The sequence below is a fragment of the Vanellus vanellus genome, assembly GCF_965231255.1.
Source record: "Vanellus vanellus genome assembly, chromosome: 3".
In the NCBI taxonomy this organism is placed as follows: domain Eukaryota; kingdom Metazoa; phylum Chordata; class Aves; order Charadriiformes; family Charadriidae; genus Vanellus; species Vanellus vanellus.
The window spans coordinates 129354892-129368929 of NC_138907.1; the positions used below are offsets into that span (position 1 = coordinate 129354892).

At 45.4% G+C, this 14038-nt stretch overlaps 1 protein-coding gene across 1 annotated transcript in view; it reads left to right on the top strand.

The window, feature by feature from the left end:
* The window catches only part of DTNB (dystrobrevin beta), a 216009-nt gene that overhangs the window by 36265 nt on the left and 165706 nt on the right, over nt 1-14038 (top strand). The window contains 2 exon segments of the mRNA XM_082481519.1: nt 4148-4302; nt 11916-12021. Of these exon segments, the coding sequence (XP_082337645.1) occupies nt 4148-4302; nt 11916-12021 (261 nt within the window).

Genomic DNA, 14038 nt, shown 5'->3' on the forward strand with positions numbered 1-14038 from the left:
GTCTCTCTAGGATCTGTCCCAGACTTACGACCTCTCTGGTTCAAACTTGAATCGCTCAATTTTCCTCCAAAAGCACCTTCATAATCTCCTTGTAGGTGCTTGGGTGGTGTTAGTAGGTCTTCACAGTGTCTTATCTTCTCCAGGCTGAACAACTGCTGTTTCCTCAGCCTGTCCTTGGAGGATAAGTGCTCCAGCACGCTGACCATCCAGAGCTCACTTCAGTTTGTCTTTCACGTTCTGTGATTCTCAACAGTTCTCTGATTCTGGGGGGGTTCCCAAAACTGGACAGAGTACCTAGAGGAGGTCTAACAAGTGCTGAGTGGAGGAGGACAATCACTCACCTCTATGAGCTGAGCTCCTGTCCATGTAGCCGGGGTTGCTGTTGGCCACCTTTGCTGCCACAGCGCACTGCTGCTCATGTTCAGCATGTGACCTCAAAACCCTCAAGGGCTTTCCAGCAGAGCTGCTCCCTGGCCAGGCAGGTCCCAGACGGTATGGCTGCCAGAGTCCCTTCCTTCCCAAGGGCAGGACTTTGCATTTGTCCTTCTTGACTTTCATACGGTTCCTGCCGGCCCATTCCTCTGGCCAGTCTAGGTCCTGCTGGATGGCAGCCCTTCCCCTCAAGGGTATCCCCTGGACCCCCAATTTGGCGTAATCTGCACCCTCGGCAAGAGGGCACTCTGGTGCTTCTCCCAGATCATTGATAGACATGATGAGCCAGACATGACCCAGGACAGATTCCAGCAGTGGCCTCCATGTAGAATTCGACCTGTTATCCTCTACCCTCCAAGCTTGATCCTCCAACCAGCTACTCGCCCATCTGCTGGTTCACCCACGCAGACTGTGACATCCCAGTAAATGCTGTCATCTTATTGCAGAAGACAGTCGAGCTGGTCAGGTGTGATTTAGCCTCAGTAGATCCATACTGATGGATCTCGGTCACCTTTTCTTTCATCTGCCCAGGCATGTGTGCCGAGATGATTTGCTCCAGGATTTTCCCAGGAACCGAAGTGGGGCTGACTGGCCTGTATTTCCTTGGATTGTCCTTTTGACCTTAATACTTTGGGTTAATGACAAAAAAACCTGCATACACGCCACCCCAAAAAGTACAGTCAAACTAATTAATCTGTCAAATTTATTTTCTTGGCTTTTGCTCATATTAAATGTAGTCTTTAACAAGTATTTTATGAATTTGTATGATAAAAACTGACAACTTTGTAGGAATTGAGACACAGGATATGCTCAAGGTCAAGACCCTGGAAAATGAGGCTGCCAGGTTTTTGTTGCTTTGGTTTTAACTTGATCGGAGCAATGGTAGAGCCTTCAGCTGAAACCATGCAAAGCATCAGGCAGATGCCTTGATTGGGAAACACAGAACAGCCAATTTTGGCAGTTGTAAGCAGCTGGAGAGGCTCTCAAGAGGACTGTTGGGCAGGTTGAATGTGATATTCTGGGCTCTCTTTTCAATGTAAAATTCTACTACAAAGATTCAGAAAAAGAAAACTGTGAGTTGCACAAATACCATTTTACGTTGGTATCCTTGGAATGGAGCAGTGCTTTCTGCAGTTCCAAATTTGTGATTATCTCTGGTTTAAAAAAAAAATTATGTTTCTAGCATAGTAGTATTTGAACGGAAATGTTATATGAGAATTAAAATATAATACTTTGTCATCAGGAAACTTTATTAGCACTTGTCCATTGTGATCCTGAGGTGGGCTCCTGAGAAATTACACCATTAGCCTCTGTTTAGCTTGAGGTTTTCTCTTTGAGGGTAATTTACTGCCCTTTAAAAGGGCATATGAATATATAATTATAGCCTACTAATCTGTATCTTTTCCAATTTCACTGGTAATTTCCCATGTGGAAGTTTCCCATGTAAACGAGTTCAACTTTTACTTTGACTATAAAGCCACATTTTTATGACCGCAAGATATAGGTTAGTAGGGTTTGGGTTTTTTTTTTTTTTTTTTTTTATTTTTTTTTTTTAAATTTACCCTTGATAGAGCCTGTTCTATTTAATCTCATTTTCAATTTATTTCCATAGCTTTAATTAACTTTCTCCTTAAAATCATTTCAGTCTTGCAAACTGTTGAGTTCAGATTAATAGACTGCATTTACCCAGAAGATTTCTGTCCTTTTTTAAGTACAAGTACTGTCATGTTCCTGTCATGTTCTACCAGTCCCACCTTGACAGATTCATTACCAGACCTTCAGGTTTTGTGCGTGTGCCAGTTCTGGAGTGACGTTGATGTAGAATGGATTAGGATTCTAGAAGTTTGGCTCTCTAATTAGTTTCAGTTGCTTCCATAGCTTTCGTTTGCGAGCAGGGATGTGTCCCCATCCCTGGAGGTGTTCAAGGCTGGGTTGGATGGGGCTGGGAGCAACCTGGGCTGGGGGGAGGTGTCCCTGCCCAGGGCAGGGGGGGGGACTAGATGGTCTTCAGGGTCCCTTCCAACCTAAATCGTTCTATGGTTTTGATCCTGACTTTTCTTCCACATTCAACTTTCAGGGTAAATTCAGTTTTTCTGTTTGGCTTAATTGGGTCCCCCCCGACCCCTGTTTATCTTTTTTTCTTTTTTTTTTTCCTTTCTTCCACCTCCCATTATTCCTAATATGCCTTATAAGATTATTCAACAAGGGCTTTACACCTCCACTTCAAGCTTGTCTGTTTAGCCAGGGATACAAAATTCCAGACAGCTTTATCACCCTTAACTTATATACTGTAGGCTTCTTCATCAGCCCCTTCATTCAGGAGATTGGAATGATTGCTCCAGTTTACTAGAAATATGCCTTTCTGAAATCGTCTTTTTTTTTTTATGAACCTAGTTTTGATCACTTAAATTAAGCTTATTTTGTGTCAACATATCCTTTTTGATGTTCAGTTACTGATGGTGTCTTAAATAACCTCAGAGATGACTCAGTGGCTGTTAGTGAAGAATTCTGGTATCTGTCACATCTTGGAAAATTTTAGGTCTTACTAAAATTAGTGCTTTTATTAGCGAAATCTTCCTTTATAAAGCAATCTGACTCTGCAAGTGTATCAGAGACCCAGTTTTGCTCTTGGAGAGATTTGTCTTTTCCAAGGAGATTTTTTATCTGCTTTGTCTGCATGCAGCTCTCCTGGTATTTTATATGACATCATTTTCTTATAATGCTATCTACACCTCTTCTCCTGCGGTTACACCTTTCCCGAGACGCCAGAGCTGGGAGCGTTGGGTTGGTGGCGCAGAATGGCCGGAGCTGATGGGTTGGAGGAGCCGAGCTCGGTGCAGTGCGGGGACAGAGGGGCTCCAGAGCAGGAGGCTCAGGAGACGTCCTTCCACCCACGTGCCCACCGCTCGGAGTGTGACAGGGCAGTGACACCACCTGCACAACTGCCCTCCCGCTGCCACCTTCCGGCACCCTCCCTCCCTTTCTTTTTCCATACCTGCTCAAGATTGCTCAACATCTTGCTCCATCCTCTGTTAGGTGTCAGAAATGTATTTAGCCCCACGTAGCTAATGAAAAAGCATACCTCGTCTCATCACAAACCTTCTCCTTGCGTGAGGACAAAAGTTCCTATTCGAGCTCTTTAGTGCGCGCAGTGTCTCTGATATAAAATTAGACCAGATTTCTTCTTCCCCACACGCTCAGCTGTGCGGCTCCTGTGCTGTGCCCTTGGGGACGGAGGTCATTGCGCCCCGCTTCTCCTGCTCTCTTCTAACGCCTCTTACCTAACGCAGCGCACCCGTGGCGGGCACCAGGTTTGCCAGGAGTTTGGCCAGTTTTGACTTTGTGATTTTTACAAGTTTTTTTAATTCTAGGAGACTTCTCGAAGGATTTTATATAGTTTTATTTTGCAGGCGTAACCCTGAAGATGTAATGTTCTTAACTTTTATAATGGCTCCTGGCTTCTGCTTTCTTGCTGCTACAGTTAATGCACTGGCAGAATCTTTGCTCAAGACGGGGTGACATGGGGTGGAGGAAACAGCAAGGTTTATATCGTAGTATGTTCAAATACATTCATTTATAAATTTTATCTTAGTAGCAAGTGATAAGAATAAAACAAAAGCAGAAATTTCTTGGGGTTTAAATGGGTTGAATTTTTTTTTTCTTCTCTCTAGTAAGCATGTATTTACTGTAGGGTTTTATTATATTTTTCTTACAGATATTTTCTCTCAAATATCAGATTCAAATGGACTAATGATATTTACAAAGTTTGATCAGTTTTTGAAAGAAGTTCTAAAACTTCCAACAGCTGTGTTTGAGGGGCCTTCTTTTGGATACACAGAGCATTCTGTACGGACCTGTTTCCCACAACAAGTAAGAGTCACCAACGCAGGACTGCTGCGTCGCTCGTTAGCACAGTGCTTTCCGCTGCGCTGCGCTGGCTGCGGGGGTGGGGGGGTCAGAGGGAGGGGGTTGGGAATGTACACTGTATAACCTAAGAGGTTTTAAGAAAGTCTGAATGATTTAAAATAGTACGTCTAGGTCTTAAGCAATGAAAGGATTTTCCACAATTTTAGTTTATTCCCCCTACGCGAGGGGATACTTCTGCTCCCCATCAGAACAACAGCAAGGATGACCTATTTCTTTTCTAAAACATGAAATACGGCGTTTCTACTATTTTCCCTTTTTTTTTTTTTTTTTTTTTTAAGCTTTCTCAGTGTGTTAATAGTACTAGTTTAACAAATCCCTCACTCGGTGGTTGGGTCTGTACATGTAGTCTGTTTGCAAATCAGTTTCACCGTTGCGCTTACTGGTATCACTGTTTTCCAAAATTTTTCCATTACATGTAATGTTTGGAGTAGATGTTGTAGTAGCAATCTTAAAAGAGCTTTTTATTTCTTTATACATTTTAGTTGTAATTTAATTGCTTCCAGGATTTGTTTCTAATTTGAGATAATGTAAACAGTATAAATAATCCTTAATTCAACTGTAAACATGAGCCTAGATAATCTTAGACCTAAAATTAAATGTTTAGACTCCGGTCATGATTATGCTCTGGAAGAAGTATTTCTGAAGTATTTGGATTTAGAATTTATAGTCACTTGTGCTAAATTTAAGTTATTTAGCAATTAGTATATTTGAAATACAGCACAGTAGGAAACAGCCTTTCATTTAGGAAACAATGAGGGCTCCAGCTCATCTGTTACTGAGGATAGAGTTTTGGCTTACTAATAGTGTAATGAGTATTTTTTTCTCTTTCCGTACCAGCTGAGGCATCAGTGGGCCGTTCTAGCTCCCACAGACGTGTCGCCCTTTCAGTTATGTCAAAGAATGACGTTTGTGCACGTAGGGAACGCATCCGAGCAAATCCCATTTCGTGTAGGTGGCACCACTGCTGACTGCGAAACCTCAGCCTCACCTCGCAGCTAGGAAAGCCGGACGTTGGAGCCCATGTGCTCTTTCCATTGCCTGCGAAGGGAATGGGGACGGGGTTTTGTTGCTCGGAAGCCTGGGCTCTGGCGGTGACCGTTTCTGTGACCCGTGGCGAGAGGCTAGTGTAGCTAGCCAGGCTTCGACAGCTGACTGAGATTTCTAACACGCTTGGTGCAAATCTCGCCATGGTAGCCGAGAGAGCCGTAGTAACTGACCATGAGTATGAGCCAGCAGTGTGCCCAGGTGGCCAAGAAGGCCAACAACACCCTGGCCTGTGCCAGGAAGAGTGTGGCCAGCAGGACTGGGGCAGTGATGGTCCCCCTGTGCTCAGCTCTGGTGAGGCCCCACCTCAAGTGCTGTGCTCAGTTCTGGGCCCCTCACGACACCACAGACATTGAGGCGCCGGAGCGTGTCCAGAGAAGGGCAACAGAGCTGTGAGGGGTCTGGAGCACACGTCTGGTGAGGGGCGGCTGAAGGCCCTGGGGGTGTTCAGCCTGGAGAAGAGGAGGCTGAGGGGAGACCTTCTCGCTCCCTACAGTGCCCTGAAAGGAGGGAGTAGCGAGGGGGGGCGGTCTCTGCTCCCCAGGAACAGGCGATGGGACAGGGGGGAACGGCCTCAGGTTGCGCCAGGGGAGGTTTAGGGTGGATCTTAGGAAAAATGTCTTCCCTGAAAGGGTCATCAAGCACTGGCAGAGGCTGCCCGGGGCAGCGGTGGAGTCGCCATCCCTGGAGGGGTTTAACAGAGGGGCAGCCGTGGTGCTGAGGGACGTGGGTTGGTGGGGGGCTGGGCAGTGCGACGTCAACAGTTGGTCTTGAGGGGCTCTTCCAGCCTACATGATTCTACAGTTCTGTGGTTTGTACGTGGCTTGCCTGCAGCATGTCTTAGCGCTCCGCCTTTGGCTCCCATGAACAAGAAGGCTAATTCTCCCTATTGATTCACTTTTAGAAACAACTTTGCTCTAATTTTATTCAGCAAAACAAAATCCCCAGTGTAAGGCCAGGTTTATAGAGAGTGGTAATGTTATTTTAATTAATCCAGATATACGCTCTGCCCCAAGACAGTTCTTTCATTTATTTGAAAACAATGAAACAAACGGGTCCTGGGAATTAGATGGATCATCTATCTTAGATTTCATTTCATTCTCCTATGCCTCCCAGATTTGAAAAAAAACCTTCCCAGAGGTACTTCCATGATATTCTCCTGTTACAGCCTATCCCTTTGTTGAAATTCTCCCCAGATGGCATTGGTAAAGCTGTGGGGTTTCCGACTTTGGCATTTACATGTGGGACACGTAAGCTACATCTGTACTTGAGCTGTTCTGTGGTCCTAAGGCCAGCTGGAATAGTCTAACCGCTTCCATGCTATTAAACTCTTATTCCCTCAAGCAGGGTGGTTACATGGAATCTGGTTATTAAAATTTTTCCTAGCTGATACTAACACCTGATCTGGATGCTGGAATCATTTGGGAGAGCGAGTGGTTGAACCAGGCACAGGTTTAATAACGTAAAAGCATGTATGATTGAGTTTTAGTGCAGGAACATTCCCTGGTGTTACTTCAACTACCAAGAGACATCCTGCCCGGCCAGCTGTGGTTCCTGGCTATTCATGGAGGTCCCGCTTCTCGGAGCCACTCCTTTGAGGTGCAAAAGGCTAATAATTCACTGCTGCCTGCATGCCGAAAGGGCCAATAGGCAAAGAAGTGTCAGTGGTTGTATACACTCCACAACTCTGTTTCGTTTCTTGGGTCGTAGATGGACTAATTCAAACTTGTTGCCCCCACAAAATGGAGTTCACTGGGATGCTGTTGGCAAGAGCTGTGTTTTTTGTGATGGCTTCCAGATGTACAGCGAGCTTCCAGGTGTAATTTAGTATTCTAGGTCAAGTGGGGGCTTCCAAGATGTAAGGTACCATTTCATACTTTTCTTAAGACTTCTATTCACTTGGCTACAGTCCATCTGTTTGTCATGGAGATGGTGCATCACCGCGACATTCTCTGCCTTAGTCAGAATCTTGCTGTGCTTATGGCACAGCCTGTCCTGTCATGGCAGAGGTGTGTCCACCTCACGTCTCGGTTACAGAGCAGTCTAATTGCAGTGTTTCTGCTGAGCTGCGAAGTTCGCTTTGGAGTCGTGGGCTTCTCTAGGGTCAAACTGCACATTAGTCTGTCGAAGCTCGGCAGCACCAACGATGCGAGATAGGCGTTGGCTTGTGCACACCTCGCTCACGTAGAAGCTTAGCTGAAGCATTGGCTGATTTGGGCTTCGTGGATGGTGTGGCTGAGAGCTGAACTGACTGCACGAGCCTAGCAGTGTCGGAAGGGTGGTCAGATGTGCGGCCTTGTGAAAGGGAGTAATAAGGATTTGTTTAAGGACAGGGTGGTCTTGCGTATAAAGGGTGGTGTAAGCGTGCTCTGGTAGAGTTGCAGTTTGAGCATAAGACACAGGGCAGCTGGAGATGGGGGAGGGTCTGATGCACCGCTGCTTAGCTGGGTATAACTTGTTTGGATCACTGTAGAGTTAAAAATTGCATATCTTTGCGTTGGCTCAGGGGATGTGGTTTTGTGCCAGTATTTTGTGGGGAAATAGATGTGTTAACATCTTGTTGGAACAAGCGTGTTGGCAGTGTAACAATAAAACTGGCTGAGTTTTTGCTGTTGAAGCAAGTCTGGGATATTCTGAATCTAAGAATAGCATTGGTATAACCTGCCACTGCGAGAAGATCTGAGACTGAGGCGCTATTAAGACAGAGGTATGCTGACAGCAATTGGTAAAAACAATTATTAAAATAGGATCGAGAGTAAGCAGGTGATTAGAGACAGTATCTATGCAGAAATGTGTGTTCTCCTGGGCAGCATTTGACCCCCATGACTGGTTGTGCCATCATATTTATTAGTTTTCAGTTCGTGCACTTGGAGTTTGGAACCTGCTGGCAGATTATTTGATTGTTTTGCATCACAAACAGTGACTGAGTGATTTCTTGTGGTTGCTCCGTGGTTGGGTTCTGAACCCTGGAGATGTTAGCCCAGCTACAAGAAAGGGCTTTATGTAGGCTCCTTCTCTGACACGTTCATCACTTCCAGAAGGAGAGTGCTGTTTACTTTCCTGTCCACTCTGCCATCCCCAAGAATGCCGATAACCGGACAGCCAAGATGTGGCAGGGATAATGCTGCCTGATTCTTTTTGGTCAATTGGTTGGAAAATTTCCTACCAGAAACGGTGAAAAAAACCCCAAAGCCTGTGTGCCTACTGCCCTCTTGTGACTCACATGGTACTTGCAGCCCTTCATACAAGGGCTTTGAAAAATCGCAAGGTTCTCACTGCTTAAAGGGAACCAGATTTTTTCTTTGAGGAACATCTTTGTCTATAGCAGAAAGAAGCTGAAGTTCTTCTGCCACTGTGTGTATGGTGTGTCACTGTCTAATCAGAGAGTAATAGAATCATGGAATGTTTTGGGTCAGAAGGGGCCTCTGAAGATCACCTGGTCCAAGCCCTTTGCCATGGGCAGGGACGTCTTTCACTCGATCAGGCAGCTCAAAGCCCCATCCGGCCCAGCCTTGTGCACTGCCACTGTGCCTTCTCTTTTCCAGGCTGAACAGCTTCCTCCATAGCAGAGGTCTTCCAGCCCTCTGACCATTGCTGTGGCCTTCCTCTGGACTCGGATGTGTCTGTCTTGTGCCATGGGCCCCAGAGCTGGATGCCATATACCAACTGTAGTCTCGGGAGAGTAGAGGTGGAGAATCCCCCCTTGCCCTGCTGGCCACGCTGCTGGGGATGCAGCCCGGGATGCCGGGGGCTCGCTGGGCTGCCAGCGCACGCTGCCGGCTCCTGGCCAGCTTTCCCCCCCAGCACCCCCGAGCCCCTCTCGGCAGGGCTGCTCTCCATCCCTCCACCCCCAGCCTGTGGTGGGACCGGGGGCTGCCTCCCCCCCCCGGGTGCAGGATGCTGCACTTGGCCTGGTTGGCCCTCAGGAGGATCACACGGGGTCACTTCTTCAGTCTGTCCAGGTCCCTTGGGATGGCATCCCATCCCTCCAGCGTGTCACTGCCCCCCTCAGCTTGGTGTTGTCTGCAAATCTGCTGAGGGTGCCCTCAATCCCAATGTCCATGTCATTGATGAAGGTATTAAATAGTATTGGTCTCAGTACAGACCCGAAGGACACCACACGTTACTGGTTTCCACTTGGACATTGAGCCATCGACTGTAACGCTTTGGACACCGCCATCCAGCCAATTCCTTATCCATCATCTATGTCCAATGTAGTGGCCAGAAGGTTGCGGTGAACTGTATCAAAAGCCTTACAGAAGTGCAGGTACATGACATCCATAGCTCTGCTCTTGTCCCCTGATGCAGTCACAGCATAGAAGGCCACTAAATAGGCAGGAGTCGCCCTTCACGAAGCCATGCTGGCTGTCTCGAATCACCACCCTGTCTTCCCTATGTTTCAACATGTTTTCCAGGAGGTTGTGCTCCGTGATCTCTAGAGGCATGGAGGGGAGGCTGACAGCCCAGGGACGTGGTTGAGTCACCATCCCTGGATGTGTTTAAGAGACGTTGAGATGTGGTGTTGGGGGATATGGTGTAGGGGAGAACTTTGTAGAGTAGGGTAGATGGTTGGACTCGATGACCCCAAGGGTCTCTTCCAACCTAGACAATTCTATGATTCTATGACTGGTGGTCCCCTGGGCCGTCCATCTTATACTTTTTAAAAATGGGTGTGATGTCTAATGGATCCGGAGTCTTATCTCAGAAATCTTGTCTGCCTATGCACAGTATTTATTATCTGGAGTAACTTTCATGCTCCTGTATATGAAACAGTATGAGAGATGAGAGCCAAGGCAAATCTGGGGACCTTGGAGGCGTTTTGGGGAAGTCATACAATACCTATACAAGTAAGCAACTGGGTAATTCTGTTAAGATTTGAAACTTCAATTACAGACGACACTGCCATTTAATGCCATTAGCACAGCGGTTCCTGGTTACGCACACAGCCCTTTCTGGTCTCAGACGTTGCATACCACAATCAGTTAATTCCCAATTAAAAACTGTGGTTCTCCTTCTATCAGAAGACTTGGTCCAGCGTATGTAGAGGGCTTCGGGGCGTTACCGAGATGTGCGTTTGTTAAAAGACTTTGGCTTTCTTCACCCTAAAGGGAGGAGGCGGTGGGTTGACTGTGTGTGGTTGTTAACAGCCGGGGGGATGATTTGGCTGTGATGGGGGGACAGCCGGGGGGCAGGCTCCGGCACCAGCCAGGGCTGCCTCGCGTCCAGGTAGGGCGTCTGGTGTCGCACGTGGCTAGGGAAGTTCTGGGGCTCTCCTGTAGCAGCAGTTAGCTATTTGGGAGAAGCTTTTCAGTTACTAAGCAGAGAGACTGGAACAAGGACACCCTGTAAAAGTTGGAAGAAGTACGGTTAAATGTTTCTTAGAATTTTTCCCTAATGGTGACTGGGATAGGTGATTATAATTCAACGTTATCTCTTCAGGGTAGTACTGCAGAGGTATTAGGTGTGTATATTTGCTGCTAATCACAAATATATTGATGCTCTAAATATAAACCTTCTCTTTAATTAAAAAACAAAACAAAACCCAAACAACCCACAACCGAAACCACACCTGCAAACAAAAACCAGCTCAATTTTTGGCGTGAGAGTTGCGAGTGAAAGCTACAGTTAGTTTCGCAGCTCCTGGAAAACCAGACTGGCGTTCCTCTGGCTCCGCTCACCCTCCCTGCGGAGGGTGCTCTGTGGAGCAAATATGCGAAGGTGAGACCAAAGTGCCGTCTGAGCAGCTGGCCGCCTGCCTGGGGGAAGCTCGGAAGCATCTAGCTTAGTGCATGCCAAAGCCAACCTAGTCGTTCTTTGTATCCATAATATTCTCAGCTGTTTTTCTTACCGGCTCTCTCCATCTGTTTGTGTTTGCAGCAGAAATTCTCTTGCTCACTTGAATTTGAAACCTTAGCAAATAGTACTCTTAATGTGCCTGACTTCCTCCTCCTAATGATTTCCTATCAATTTCATTTTTATTGACAGTTGTTTAAAATCTTATAGTCTAGTTCTCCCCTTACCTCTTTTTTTCTTATTTTGCCTTTAAAAAAAAATAAATCCCTTACTGTGTAGCTCATGTATGAATATTAGTTGTAATTACTTTTATGTATGCCTGCTTTTTTCAGTGCTGTCTGTATGTTTGAAATACTGTTTTCTACATTGTTAAATAACCTCCGCTCACATTTGCTGTATCCCTCTTCAAAATAAGAAACTGCAACTCGGGAACCAATCCTGTCTTCCCTCTCTTGGAGTTTTCTGTTCATCTGTTTATCATTTATTTTTGTATGATTATATCATGTCTATATTAATACCTTCTTTGCGGTGTTACTGTTTGCCTAATAGAGATTGAAACTCCCTGAGCAAAGTTGTGATTTTTATCTCTTTATAGCCTATGAAATGTCCCTGGTAGACAAGTTGAGTCATAGAGACATTTTAAGGCTGAAGTAGTTTTTGGTATATAAAATTGAAATTTTTTCTTATAATTATAAGCTGTATTTCTCTTTTCTTTGCAGAAAAAGATCATGCTAAACATGTTTTTGGACACCTTGATGGCTGATCCACCTCCTCAGTGCCTTGTGTGGCTGCCTCTCATGCACAGACTCGCCCATGTTGAAAATGGTAAATGGAATATTTTCTTGCAACATCTGGTCAGAGCAGGGTTTCTGTTCAACACATGTAAATATGCTGTCCTTTCTCACATAACGAAGCACTTAATGTCTTCATCATTTCCACTGCAGTGGTCTTAGTCCCAGAGCGTTTAAGGCCAGACTTTGGTAAGAGCGACAATCCTTCTGGGATGAAGACTGATTCTTCATGCAATCATCAGCAACGCTGCAAAACAAGACTAGTTTGAGAGTTCTAGCACCGTTAGTAGCGGAAGATGAAAAACAAGCAGCAGAAAAATCATATTCTCTAAATGTTCATGTTTATTCTGAAACTTTATTAAAAAACTTCACTTGAACTGTGCTTTAATGTACACTTTCAAGTGCTGACTCCCAGAGATTTTGGTACCTGTTCAGCCTTGAGTAGCATTTGAGCCTGAGTCACTTCAGTGCTCGCCTTGGGAGGTAAATGCTGAGCTCCTTTCACTTCCAGACCATTATTTAGCTAAAATTTCCTGGGTTTATTGCCTATGGAAAGTATTTAAGGAGCAATAAGGGATGGAAAACTGAAGATTAACAGTGAGAAAGAGTGATGAAAGAGTCATCTGGCTGAGAGAGCTTTATGGAGTTCAGGGAAGCAGAGGGGTTTCCTGCAGAAGGCTGTGAAAGTGTATTGAAACTATTTGTTGTCTTTAGAGGCCAAAAAGGTGGTGTGTTTAATTTCTTCTCCAGTTGCACACAGTATAGTTGTATGATGTTTTGTCTATGAATGCTAGAAAAAAAAACTACCTTTTTTTTTTGTCTTTCTTCACCCATAAACTAACCCTCATCTTTTGTTTCCTTCACCACGGAGCAAAATCGTGTCATCATCCTTCAAACACCCCCTCCACCCCACCGCACCCCCACTAGTTGTTACCTCTTCTTCCGCTTAGTGTGTTTGTGGTCATGTCAAGGTGTAAAGACCTTCTTCCTTTTGAGGTGCAGGCAGATGAACTCCGCTTTGCCCAGCTGTTTGCAGGCGCAGCTCGGCGGTCTCTCTCCAGCTAAGTTTTCATGAGTGATATTCCAGTCTCTCTTTCTTGACACTTGTGCCTGTGACATGGTTCAGCACTGCTGTGATTTTGATATGCTGGATTTTTGGCATTTGTTTCGTTGTCTTCTCTTGATCCTTTTGCAAAGTGTATCTGGTTGTGAATTTAATCTGCATTTGTTCAGCACTGAACAAGACTGGAATTGAGGTGCTCCATGGGCCTTTCCTTCTTTGTTGCAACAGAAGAGCAGGTGAATTTCCCGATTGCTCTGTGTGTTTACAGACATTTCCTGTCGGCCTCATTTTAAAAAAAAGTGTGTTTTTTTTTAAAAGAATTTTGAGGGGAGCAATTTCATGGAGACAAATCTTACGGAAAAGTTACGAAAAAGATGGGGAGGTTGGTGTAGTTAAAATATTTGGTAAACTACAGTACTGCAGTGTCTTTCCCACCCTTACATGACAGGTTGCGCTAATAGAAGGGCAGCAGTGATTTCTTGCTTCCTGCCTCTTCCTTCATCCTCTTATCCTTATAAACTTGTACTTCAAGAAAAGCACACAGGGTGGAATAAATACGGTAAGGAAACAGGCAGTAAAAATGTTTATATGAGTTACAGGTCAGGATAGAATTGCGCAGAGCTTAGGCAAGGGTAAAGTCTTTCAACACTGTGTTTGGACAGAAGTGAAATGGTGGAAAGATTTAGAGATAATCCATAGTCTGATCCTTTTTTCTGCTTGAAAGTACCTGGAGGAAATTGCTACGTACTCAGAATAATATCATCCTTCTAGATTAGCGCGTGCATTCCTGTATTAGCTGACAGCTTCTGTTGCCCTCATTGTGCAGTACGGCTGCTCCAGGATGTGCAGATCCCGGTCTGACCATCTGCCCTGGGAGCCATTGTGTAAGCGCCCCTTTTCCTAACACTTTCTTCCAAGGAGGCAGAGCTTCTCCGCATTCATCTGATCTGCCAGTCGGTCCCAGATTTAATCCTGTGTTACACACAGG